Source organism: Spodoptera frugiperda, chromosome 18 (assembly GCF_023101765.2).
Source record: "Spodoptera frugiperda isolate SF20-4 chromosome 18, AGI-APGP_CSIRO_Sfru_2.0, whole genome shotgun sequence".
NCBI lineage: Eukaryota > Metazoa > Arthropoda > Insecta > Lepidoptera > Noctuidae > Spodoptera > Spodoptera frugiperda.
Window position 1 is genome coordinate 10896890 of NC_064229.1, and position 13594 is coordinate 10910483.

Here is a 13594-nt window from a genome sequence, read left to right on the forward strand (position 1 = left end):
ATATAATGTGTGATACAAGGGTCTAATACATCTTTTTATATGTTACTGCGAGTGTGACATATATAAGGGCCTAAAAGACCCATATTCAATATATAATAGAATCTAGAAAGTTTACATTAAAAATAAATAATAGTAACTGTTACATTACTTAAATAAAAGATTTCTGTGTTCGACTGAAACCGAAATTTCTTTCAAAAATACTTCAACACTGAGTGTGAATAACTGTGTTTAATCCACGCTAGCTTAAAGCCTTGCACTTCATATAAATGTCACTAAAATTAAAATTAAATGTTACTAATAAATCAAACAACCAAACTACCTAATTTTAACTATTAGTTTGTAAGGTCCTATATCTACTTTTAAGTTACTAACACTACGTCTATCTACTTGTAAAATATCATAAAAAATGGAACAATATCTATGAATAAAATTAAGATAACAATACCTAGATTAAGTTAACAAAAACTGTTTATAAACTGTAACATTGTACATTTCCCTACCCCTTTTCTAATAGGACCTTACAACACTACCTAGTACGTACCACAAAACACTAAAACTATCTTTTATCAAATACTAGGAAGTACTTCGCTTCGAAAGGGAGCTACTGCAATTGGAACAGGAAGAGCTGCGCCGTCAAAGAGAGAACCTACTCCGAGACCAGACCAGAATCATTCAGAAGTCAGTCCAAGACATATCCTCGATCCCCTCCTCTCCTGAGAAGCCCCCTCTTAATAGGACACCAGCCAACCCTCACTACCGTCATTCCATGCCAAATCTTCTCCTGAATGAGAACATACCTTCGATTCCACCAGCAGTGCCAGAAAGACAGATGGATGAACGAGTGGTAGATGAGAAACGCAAGCCATTTGTGTCAGAGGAACATATGCAGAGGCATTTTGGTGTGGAGGAAAGTAGGAGGGTCCTATATGAGAGGAAAGAGGTCAGAGGACAGCCTATGAGAGTACCACAGCCCGTGCTGCCTCCCAAACCGAAGAGTCGGGAGTCTATTGAGAGGGAGATTACTATGAGGTTAGTTTTGTCGTATTTTTACACGTTTTACTGCAATAATATTGATGATGTAATTATTATTATTTTTTAAACAAAGTTTTAATTCTCACTAGCATTGGTAGTACCGAAGCTTTACTTTTAATTTAATAATAATCTTATTAAAAATAAGTTGTGCCCAAGGCCAGATTGAATAGGATATTTCTAGCCAGGAATGTTCCCTCCAACCGCATCGTCACTTATCATCAGGTGAGATTGCGGTCAAATACCTGTCTAGTTTTGGATAAAAAATGTTGTGTTAGCTTCACACACAAACCTTTTATTATGGATTACTGAAGTTTGTTATTCCTTATAGAAACTTGCATGTACCCAACCACTGCCAACCAGTCATTTTTACTAACGTTATTCGCCGTATGTTTCAGGAGCAGTCGCGTGCCTTCAGCAGTGGAGTACGCCAACGTGCAGCTCCGCCAGAAACCTGTGCAGAATGGCAATGCTGCCAACTACCATCCTATGACCAGGCACACGTTACAGGTACAGCTTTGATTACCTTGAATAATGGCGAAGGGGGTATCATCCAATGACTTCTTCTGCCTTGGGCAAGGTGAGAGGAAGTGTCAGGCCCTTACTGACTATAAAACTACCCCATCCTCACTCCTGCTTTTCGAGCCAGAGCCCCGGTAAGCCGCTAGGCAATCTGTAGCTCCGGTTAATTATTGCATATATCGCAATGCTCGTACTGCGTACACAGTCGCTACACAAGAGTTACAAATGCAAGCATTGCCATTCTTTTAAAAATAACTATACTCTTTTCTCGAAGAATTTAAATCTCGAGTATTTATTTGCTAAAAGAAAAACTAATTTGCATGTCCTATTGCAAGAGACGGTACTTAATTTGAATAATTTGTTGCTAGTAAGGTGACATAAAATAAATCTACATGAAATAAAATGTTAAATAAGAAATAAATAAATATGTATAACTTACTATAATTAACACTTTCAAACACACTGCCAAAAAATCTGTTGAATTTAAATCCTCCGCTAGCGCCGGCCACTTTTGCTCATAGTAAGTCAATTTCGTAGTTATTCTACTCGTTCCTAATACTAGGACGGTATAATTCCAGGCTCTGAGCGCGTGTTAATAGTAAGGCAATTTCGTAGTTATTCTACTCGTTCCTAATACTAGAACCGTATAATTCCAGGCTCTGAGCGCGGCGCCGACTCCGAAGCTGATCTCCAACACAGACTGGATGCAGGCGCGGAACAGGAAGCCAGCCAACTACAACTACAACCAGCACTGGCTCATACAGGTAACTAACCTTTAGATATACTTCAATACACACTATATCCCCGAAGGGGTAGGCAGAGGTACGCATTACGGCACGTAATGCCTCTATCCAATGTACACCCACTTTTCACCATTTGTGTTATAAGTCTAATGTAGTAAGGATGACTCTGTGCTACTACTGAAAAAAAATCAAAATACCGATAAAAGTCCAATAATACTTTGCCCAACCCGACAAAAAGTTTACATCGCTTCACTTAATTTTGTCTTGTTTGTTTCCAAATAACAGTGACTTTACACTCATTATAAAATAGTGAAATATGTCCTAAACCAGCTTTAGCGGGTATTCTGGAACAGATGACAGTAACTGCTTGTCATTTATTCCAATAAACCTAAGGTACAGTATGGAATGGACCATACAAAACAAAACACCTCCAGGTATTTTATTAAATCAATACTCATGTCGGCTGATTTCATTTCCAGGAGGCAGAACAGCGTCGCATAGACGAGCAGCGCAGCAAGGCGCGTGCGCAGCGCCACTCGTACCACCACGACGCGCCCCCACCAGTAGTGGCGCCCCCTTCAGTAGTGGCACCCCCTCCGCCGGTGGTACCCCCCGCGCTGCCCCCGCTGCCCCCCGCCGCAGCGGCAGCATCCGGGCCGCTCTATGCCATGCACGCGCTCTCCACCAGGTAACAACTATATAATTGATAGAATCAACATTATAACTCTTTAGAAATAATAAATAAGACCGTCTCGTTGGCCGAGTGGTTGCAAGTGCGACTGCAGGCAAGGGGTCTCGGGTTCGATTCCCAGGTCGGGTGAAGTATTACTGGGCTTTTTTCGGTTTTTCGAAAATTTCTCAGTGGTAGCATGGAGTCTAGAAATGTGCCCCATACATAGCAATAGGCTCACCACCTGTTTATTACATGGGACTTAAGACATAAAATGTGAAAAGTGGGTGTACACAGTGGCATTACGTGCCATAATGTGCACCTCCTACCCCTTCGGGGATTAAAGGCGTGATGTTATGTATGTATGTAAATAATAAACTAAAATAATAGATCAAGACAATTTCTCAATTCTTTCAAATAACGGTAACTCTTATAATGCAGGTTCCCCTAGTGTACCTAAGGTGGAGGGATTACATTGTCTACACATAGATTTAAGTCCTCTAGAGTTAAGTCCTATTTAGGTAATGTATTATACACATTGCTTTTCCTTTGAATTTTAGTTTTATAATGAAACAAATAAAGCTTAAAATGGTATAAACTGCTGCATTTAAAAAATAAAATATGCCAAACCAAATATTATTTTTAGTGATAGTTTTAAATAAACAGCTGATATTTGAATGAGACCTTTGATGACAACAATGAATGTGTTTCAACTGAGAAGGCTTATGGCGCATTTACATTAATCGGTTAGACCGTATTCGGCTGCAGGCCGTATTCGGTCACCAACTAATATAAACAGATATTCAGCCGTATTAATTCGGTTTCTGTGAAACCGAATGTGGCCGCCGCCTTCGGTGACCGACCTACGACCGACCTAATGTAAACGCGCCATGAGTGAGAAAAGTTATCAGATATTAAAATGAAACTTGTATTAATTCCAGCCAGCAGCAGTTGTCAGACGTGAAGCGGCCAGTGCGGACGGAGCCGCGGGACGACAAACTGCTCAGTGTTAGCGGACGACGCAAGTGCTCGCACTGCGGGGAGGAACTCGGTAACATATTTATTTATTAAAAGAAAATTAACTTCTACATTATTTAAATAGTTGTATGGATGACTGATGAGCCAAAGGTTTCGAGTTCAATTATCTCTGGTTCTTAAAGTAACTTAGAAGAAGCAAGGGTACTCTCCTAACACAGAAAATAATTAGCGAAAAGTGAATTTTCACATTTAATAGGTGCATTATTAATATTGTCAAAATTAAATAACGTGCTGGAGCAATTAATCAGTGAGGGACGATTCCTTTATAAAAATGTTCTCATAAAGTAATCCCCGTTTGGCAGGTCGTGGCGCGGCGATGATAATAGAGTCGCTGTCGCTGTGCTACCACGTGTGGTGCTTCACGTGCGCGGTGTGCGGGGCGCGCCTGGGCGACGGCCGCGCCGGCGCTGACGTGCGCGTGCGCAGCCGACGCCTGCACTGCCAGCACTGCTACTCCTCCGACGACGGACGCAAGTACTCCGCCGTCTAGTCGCGTACTACTGTGTCTTCAAACTTACTGCTCACTCAGATATTTAATGATTACTTAAACTATTCCTTAGTAACGATTTTGTTTCCAAAACAATTGCTAAGGACTGGGTTAAGTAACCATTAAATAACTTTGAGTACAGCGGTTAGAAACCAAATACCATAAACACTAGTCGAATGCTATAGTATAGTCTATGGTTTTGACATTAGCTTACGTCAAATTTGACGTATGTAACTGTCAATTGTGTTTGACTAGAGTTTTTGTCTTTGGTTACAGAACTGTTCTATAAATCTCTAAATGTGTGATTGACTTGAATTTATACGGTTTGTTACGTTTTCGGTGTTATAATGATCTAAAGTACATACTCGGGCTGGTCCAAAGACTACAAGTGAAGTGAAATCACCTAGTTATACTAAATGTTTGTTAAAAACCTGAACTTATTTTTATACTGTTTGTTTGTTTCACATTATTCAATAATTATGTCCAACTTTGTAGAGTCTTCGTTAATAATCTCATGTTATCATGGTTCATTTCCATAAAGATATTTTCTTTACATTAGTTTTGAATGTGCCTGAATTTTTAATATTACATAAGAAATGGCCAAATAACTCTATGTTAGGACGAGGGACTTAATGTTAGACAGTCTTTCAATACTTAGAGGTAATGTACCAACAAGTGCGATCCCTTATTGACATAGCGCGATAGTCTCCTACCACGCTGTCTGTCAGTATGTGTATGCGCAATCTACAAAACGTCTAAGCGACTCAGCTGAGTTCTGAGTCGGCTACTGCACGCTTTTGATATATTCACGCCCACCTCACGGAGGGTAGGCAGCACATGTTTCTCGACACTACAGTAAACATGATTTGTCGCATCATTTCGGACTATTTTGTGCCATGTCATATTTGTCTTGTATTCACAACAAGTACACAGAAACAATATATTTAAGAATACCATTGAATTAATATTTTTTTACTAATAAACGTTTAATGTTTTGTGTAATGAAAATAAACAAGTTTTGTAATATTTTGTAAATAGTTTTTAATTTATACCTTATTGATTTAAAGGTTAGCTTTAATAGTTATTATTTTAGTTTAAAATAAATACATAATCCATCCAAAAATGTGTATGTTTAATAAAGTATATTATCGTTGTGGTTGAATGCAAAATGGCTTAAATACTGAGATGTCTTGACTAACCGATCTCATACGGTTCTCATGGTATGATACAAACAACTAATCTTTTCATAATTTTCTATTCTTTGAGAGAATTTAAGCTATTTTGTGATCCCTGTGTTATATATCTGTTTGCGTCACTGTAAACTGTCGTGAAATAAATCTATGGTAGTACATTAACACGGTTGCACCTACTTGTAATTATATTAACTATAATATTGATACATATGTACATTCTCTATGTGTAAGCTGCAAATTGTATAACATTAAATATTTGAACTATACACACCGTTTTGTTTTACTTTATTAGAATATAAATACTGATATTTAAACTATTAAATGATGAATGATGAGAATTTTTATTGGCACTTGGCAGGCTACTTACATAAAATAGGTAATATATCTGGGGCTGAAGGCATTTTTGTATCGAGTATTTTCGTATCGTGTTATCTAACTGTGATCCATACTAAAATCTGAATATACCTAGTTAGCACGATTAAAACACAGCACTGGTTATTGTCAATATCTTTATCAGCTTGCTTTTACTCAGTATCCTAAGTATGAGTTTGCTTTACGTTTAAAGTAATCGAAACGGGAGCGCGTTCGGCGCTTTGATTGGTTGGTTTATTCGAGCCTCGTACTAAGGGTACAGAACTGCCTTATTGTTAAATAGAGGATGAATGAAGATAGTAAGTAATATGATCGCTTGAGACGTAAGTAGATCTACTCATACTACTAAATCTATAGGATTTTAAAGAAGAAGGTTATATTAAAGGCAGATAGGTATTAAAATTATCTATAAAAGAACCTCCCGGTGTATAACATCTTTAGGTATTAAATTAATAAGATATAATCGGAATGCCATTGTTCATGGAAGATAAATCGTGTGAATAAGGAATTTAGTACCTATTGTGGAGTTTTAGTCATAAAGCATACCTTAGTCTATGTAGTTAACATCATATTCTATTCTAAATACACGCTTGTAGCCTCAAAGCTGATTGCATGATGTTAGATTGGTTATCACAATAAAATATTCTCTAATACAGTGATAAATGATAAGTGATAAATGATATTTATTCTGCAAATAGGTAACACTTTTACACGTATTCTAAATACTAGATGAGGCCGGTCCTATCCGACTACTCTGAGAAGAAATGCCGAAACAAACTCAGAGGTCATAGTCTCTTTTAAATCCAGACAAAATCAATTAAAGATCGGAGAACCGTGCAAGTTGATTCTGTAGTGGTCTTTTGAGGAAAGAACCACAACAATTTGAGCGGACTTATACAGATGCGGGTAGTACGCATGTATCAGTTTACAATAAGCTCAGCTGACGGCTGTTACTGAACGATCCGACGAACAAAACCAACCAAAAGAACATTTGGGTAGGCCACACAAATGCTCAAACTGTCAGAATATAATTAACTAAAAATAAAATGACTAGCAAAAGTTTCACACGGTCCTCAAACTAACAATTTTAAAAGGAAATATAAAAATATAAAAGGAAAAAAATATATATAAAACAATGTCATTTTAAGTTAATGTCAAATTGTATAAAAAATGTAACTATATGTTACAAACATGTCAGCAAGACCTGTGTGGACATTATAGCAGTTCATTCCCAAGCCTGACTATCCTCCAAGTAGTCTTTTATTTTATAAACTACAAAGTTTTTCTTTAATAACATTTTTAAATTTACCTAGGTTTCACTTTGAATATGGCTGGGAACTTTATTTAAAATTGTATAGGTGACATCTAAACGAACCGCTTATTTTCTTAAGTCTAGTAGTTGGAACAACATACTTATTTTTATTTCTAGTGTTGTATTGTGTATATCACTGTACTTTTTAAATACTTTATGTTTTTATGAGCATACACTATATTTTCTAGATATATTGAGAGGCAACAGTCATTATATTAATTTCTTTAAATAGTTCCCTGAGAGAATGCCTCAACTAAGATTATAAATTGATCGAATGGCTCGCTTCTGCAGCACAAAACAGACTGAATGTCAGCAGCATTCCCCCACAGGAGAATACCATATTTATGATACTATGGAAATAACTAAAGTATACTAGACGCGCTGTATTACATCAGTTAAATTTCTAATTTTTTTAACAAATATGCTGCAAAGCTGAGCCTTTTCGACAACTTATCTATATGTGGGGCCCACTGTAGCTTAGCGTCTAGGGTTATACCTAAAAAGATTACCTGAATCTACAGGGTTCCCCGCCCTTGATTAGCACGCTGGTTTCGACATGCCTAACATTTGGCAGTGAAACCTTGTTAAGTGAGACATCAAGGGACCTGCAAAATGGTATTACTTATAGAGGTTTTGCACTAACCTGTGTCTTAGATAACTAGGTACAAATATAATGTCTCAACATAGGATTTCATTAATTGAGTGATTCACAATGTGGACTTTATTTATGCATAAAAGTTTACTTTATTACTATTAAAGCGGTCACGAAAGTGAAAAAATTAGGGCTGCCCAGGTAATCCAGATTACCATCCTTGTATCAATCGACCCCCTACTTTATAAACTCAATATTTCTCAAATAGCGGAACTAAATGTTAACAAGCATAATCGCTGCACAATAGCATTGGTCATGCCCCATATGTTAAGTACTCAGTCCTTTCAAATTATGCAAATATTCTAAAAATCAGGGTATAACTCACTACTCTCTACTACACCGCCAGTCATAGACGGACTCTTCCTCATTAGCAGTGGTGACTCGAAACTAGTAGAGCTTGTTTCAGTATTTTACGCAAATAAACCATTATTTTTAGGTAATTTAATATGTTAAAAACATTGCACGTCTGCCTACTCCTTCGGGGATCAAAGGCGTGACGTGTAAATAATAATACTTAGCATTGAATTTTATAACTGTAGAAAGCGTGATTGTGAAACAAATTACCCCCCTTTTAAAGTCTCGACTAAAGAGAAAAAAAGAAAATTCTTTTTTGATATAAACTGAATAAAAACTGGTTTCATTATTACACATCCAGCTGCCAATTCAAGATTTAATATTGTAGGTACCAGACGACACAGTTTTTCAAAAGCCCATAAATATAATTCCCAGTGAGATCATTATCATTGAATTTGCTAAAATGGTTGGTAAATGACCATGGAAACTTGTAATACGTTCTTTTATATTTTGACACAAAGGCCCCCCTCGAAATTCGCTATACATCTGCCGTGAGATCCATTTGATTGAAAGCTCTATAAACAAGGTCAGATTTAATACCAACATGATATACTTACCAATTTATTACCTACAGTATACAAAACTATACTTAATTTTTCATCACATAAAGGTCATTTTGGTTTATCGATTTCCTTATAACAAAAAACTTATTTATTTCCTATGCTAAACAAAACTATACTTAATTTTTCATCACATAAAGGTCATTTTGGTTTATCGATTTTCTTCAAACAAAAATGTCCAGCAAATTCTCAGTGATTCTGCCATTATAATGGACCACTGGTCAAAAAATGTTCTTTTGTTATTTAAAAATGGTTTCCTTTTGATATATTTTTTGTTCCGCAGTGAAAAGCTTAGAACTTGAATAGGGTATATTTTTGCAAGGATGTTGCAATTGGAATCTGTAAACAGCTATTATTAATTGTACAGAAACTGAATGGAACAATCTGTCGGCTTTTATTTTTCCTGAGAAATACAACCCGAGTCTTTTCAAGCTCAGAGTAAATAGGTACTTTCTAAGTCGGTGTGCTCCATCTTCGGCCACATCTTCGGTTCGCCGTCCTGGCAGTTACGGCGCAGACGCGCAAACGCAGACATATCAACGTAAAAAAAAAATTGCCGATATTTAGTTGTATTATGTTTCTGTGGACGAATACTACCTGTTATTTAGTTGACCTAAGTCATACGAGTAATCTCTATACTGGATATATAGATACTTATGTATGTCTTATTTAGGTAGATGACCGTGACCGCTCCCATTGTAGATTTTATTATGTAGGTAATGTAAATATCTTAAAGAGTCATGCTACAAAATTTCGTGTATCGTAAACAAAATTTTCTTTAGGTGGAAATATAAATATCGTGTATCGGAAAGTAGGTATAATTTTAGGGCTATTAGACGAGAGGTGAACGCATGGTCGTTGGTGGGTCGTTTTTTTTTTGAGGCGGTAAAATCAACCAATGACTTCTCCCGCCTTGGGTGAGGCGGGAGGGGTGTCAGACTCCTACTAACTAAAAACTACCCCTTTACTACTTCTGCTTTTCGAACCGGAGCCCTTGGTCATTTTAGGGGCTCATTTTAATCCTAAGTTTTCATTAAGGTACCTACCTAATACGCTTTTAAAAAGAAGACTGCAATCTGATATTTATAAATTAGTAACTAAGCATATTTACACATTTTTGTTTGTTGATAATTATCATTGCGCTAACAACGCGCGGCTGACACAGCACACCTGTGCGAATATGAATAGCAAATTTTCTGTGAAGCGGGTACCTACTTAATTCAATGGCGTAACGATACGCAAATTAGGGCCCGTAGCGAATCGGGCTTTGCAATCCCTCTTCATACAAGATTTTCCCTACTAATGATGACTGGCAAATTAGGAATTTGTTTGTTAGTGTTTTTTTTTTCTGTTTTTAGAAACATTGCCCTTTTTTTTTTTTTATGGAACAAGCCGGCAATCGAGCAGACGTATTACCTGATGGTAAGCAATCGCCGCCGCCCATGGACACTTGAAACACCAAAGGCGTTACAAGTGCGTTGCCGGCTTTTTGGGAGTTAGGAATTTTTGTTCGGGAATCGGGGATGGGGAAGATTGGGAAGGGGGGAATTGGGCCTCCGGTAACCTCACTCACACAACGAAACACAACGCAAGCGTTGTTTCACGTCGGTTTTCTGTGAGGCCGTGGTATCACTCCGGTCGAGCCGGCCCATTCGTGCCGAAGCATGGCTCTCCCACACTTAAACCTCTTTGTTTTTATATGATAAGGGTGCGTTTATAACAAATACTACACAATAACAATTTTTCCTATATAATATCTTTTATGTTTTGTAAACACTAAAACTGTTAATTTTGTAAAAAAAAAAATACTATGGAAGAGCGGGGTCTCCTTGGACAGGTATCATCATCATCATCAGCCGAGAGACGTCCACTGCTGACCAAAGGACAAGCATACTTAAAACTAAAACTTAACAGTAGTTCCCCAAACACGTTTACCCAATGTTATAACAAATTGCAACAATAAAGGATATTTTTATTTCAACACAAAAACAATCGTCCCTATCTATAATATCTTCGGTGTATAAGGTATCTGTATGTGCAGGATTCGAACCAGCGACACGTAGTCACAGCCAATCACAAATCACCTAGCCACTGCGCCAACGCATATCAGATCGAATCTTTTCTCATGACTAGCACGGTACATGGTAAACTTACCATCACTTGTCAAACTACGCCTAAAAGTGGCCATTATCTTCAGTCCATTGTAGCTTACAATCATGCGACACGTGTACTTTGACCTCAAATTATGGGCCACCATGGGACCGAACCGCCGAAGTATTCACAGCATCGCACAATAAACCATGGTGCTTTGTATGTAACCAGTGTGGCGGAAATCCGCACCGGTAACCAATTGCCATGCTATAGGTAATCGAATTGGAATAATCCGTTCCATGGAATTCTATGAATCAGTTTTGCACTGCTTACATCGCTTCTGCGGATTCTGTTTTGTTTATTTTTTGTAGTGTAATGTTGTAATGATGTCGGAGTGTGATGTGTGATGTTAAGTTCTGGATGTCCTGTGTATGTGAATTTGTATGTTTGTAAAGGGGGTGCCTTTACAAACATACAAATTGGAAAAAACGACACAGTGGAAAATCCTAGTGTGGTTGCCCCACGTTTAAAAAAGAATAGCAAATGACTGCAGCTCAACGAGTCACGAGTTCGATTGCTGCTCGAAACAATTCTTTGAAATTCAAATTATTGTTTCGGGTCTGTGTGGAATGTATGTGAATTTGTAGTTTGTATGTTTGCAATGACACGTTTTAAAAAATAAAATATGTTTGAAGAATAGTATGTGTCTATGTTAAACTTCAGAAGAAGCGGAAGTCAGCTGGTCTATTTATACCAGTATTAAAAAAATCCTTGTAAAAGGTCAACAAGTTTAATAGAGGTTATAATTATTATGACCATAATTTATACGCAAAACACAAATATAAATGTCGAAATCTAAACAGTTATCCTTATTATGAGCTTGCGCAGTATCTAGTTTCAAGATTCAATTTTATTACAACAATGCAATTTCCTCTTTGACTGCCTTGTCCACAGAAAAATTAAATTAAAAACATCTATGGCCTCGTTGCTACTCTATGAGTCAGAGATTCGATCTTTGGGTCGGGAAAAATATTTATACAGTTGCGAATCAAGTTATTTTGGAGATTGACCTGTAAAAGTGTTATTTGGTAACCTATTTGCAAAAAGTACTTAAATATCATTTATCATTTATTAAAGCGGTTCCCGTCTATAAGGTCGTACCTCAACTTCTCTTTTTCTCCTCTCTTCTCCTTCCTTCTCCCTTTGCCTATGGGTTTCAATCCGATGAATTTGCCTTAGCCTTTGAACATTTTTTTTATATTTATTCACTAGCTTCCGCCCGCGACTCCGTCCGCGCGGATGTCGGTCTTCGCGTGGAAGTTTTATTTCTCTATTTTGAGTAACTCTGACAATGACATCTTATAAATATCTATTGGACCCAAATACGGCGAAGCCCATAATAATTAAGGAGATCCCTCTATTGAGCTACTGCTGTTGAGCTCGCGTTCTGTAGAATAAAACTGAAAAATAAAGATTTTTTTTCTACGTATTTTTTTCAGGATAATAAGTATCCAATTTTATGCGCAGTATAATAAGGTATAATTATACCAAGTTTCATCGAAATCGAACCGTTACTTTTCACGTGATGCCTGAACATACAGACAGACAGACAAAAAAAATTAATCACATATTTGGGTTTGGTATCGATCCAGTAACACCCCCTGCTATTTATTCTTTCAATATTTTCAATGTACAGAATTGACCCTCCTACAGATTTATTATAATATGAATGAATGAATGAATTAATTAATTAATGAGAGTGTTATAAACGTAAGAGTAGACAAATATAATCAGAAAGCTCCGAACTGATAAGCTATCGGGAGTTATACGTGTTATTGTGAGTCAACCATAAAAGATAGACATTTGCTGTCGTGGATTATTTTTTAAACAATTTTAAGGAGAACATTTCCGTCATACATGATTTCTGTGTAGCTTTAACCATTAAGGCTGCACATGCGACGGAAGCTTAAAAAATGGAGTAAGTTCTCCTGTTTTCCCAACATTTCCCTTCACTGCTCTGCTCCTATTGATCGTAGCGTGATGAAAAGTATACTATAACCTGCCCAGGAGTATGAAGAACAATTGTACCAAGTTTCGTTGAAATCTGTCGAGTGGTTTTTATTTCTATAAAGAACATACAGACAGACAGACAGACAGACAGACAGACATACAGACAGACAAAAAAAAATCTGATTGCATTTTTGGCGTCAGTATCGATCACTAATCACCCGCTGATAGTTATTTTGAAAATATATTTCATGTACAGAATTGGCCACTCTACAGATTTATTATAAGTATAGATTACTATTAACGCACGTCAACAGATAAACACCAACATTAATAAAAAAACAAGATGAAAACACAAAATCATGTGCTAATGCCAATTATAGATAAGCACCACATTCACCATATTAGTAGGTATATAGTTTAGCCACTGTATGTATTTCTATAATCCTGGCAACTGACTTAGCCCGCGTGTTGCCATGTTGTGCGAAAACAGTGACTGCGCAATAAGACAACAACTAGGGACTTCCCCTAACCAATTATTGTTCCTTGTTTGTGTCACTAGAA

The 13594-nt window shown here is 37.1% G+C and overlaps 1 protein-coding gene across 6 annotated transcripts in view; it reads left to right on the plus strand.

Moving 5' to 3' along the window:
- LOC118277913 (LIM domain only protein 7) overlaps positions 1-5948 on the plus strand; it is a 178039-nt gene extending 172091 nt beyond the window's left edge. For all 6 annotated transcript variants that reach the window (XM_035596928.2, XM_050700231.1, XM_050700232.1 and 3 more), the window contains 6 exons: positions 578-1029; positions 1428-1539; positions 2208-2315; positions 2774-2982; positions 3906-4015; positions 4305-5948. In XM_035596928.2, coding sequence (XP_035452821.2) covers positions 578-1029; positions 1428-1539; positions 2208-2315; positions 2774-2982; positions 3906-4015; positions 4305-4492 — 1179 coding nt within the window. In that variant the 3' untranslated portion in view covers positions 4493-5948. The remainder of the gene's footprint in view (positions 1-577; positions 1030-1427; positions 1540-2207; positions 2316-2773; positions 2983-3905; positions 4016-4304) is intronic.
- The last annotated feature ends 7646 nt before the right edge of the window (positions 5949-13594 follow it).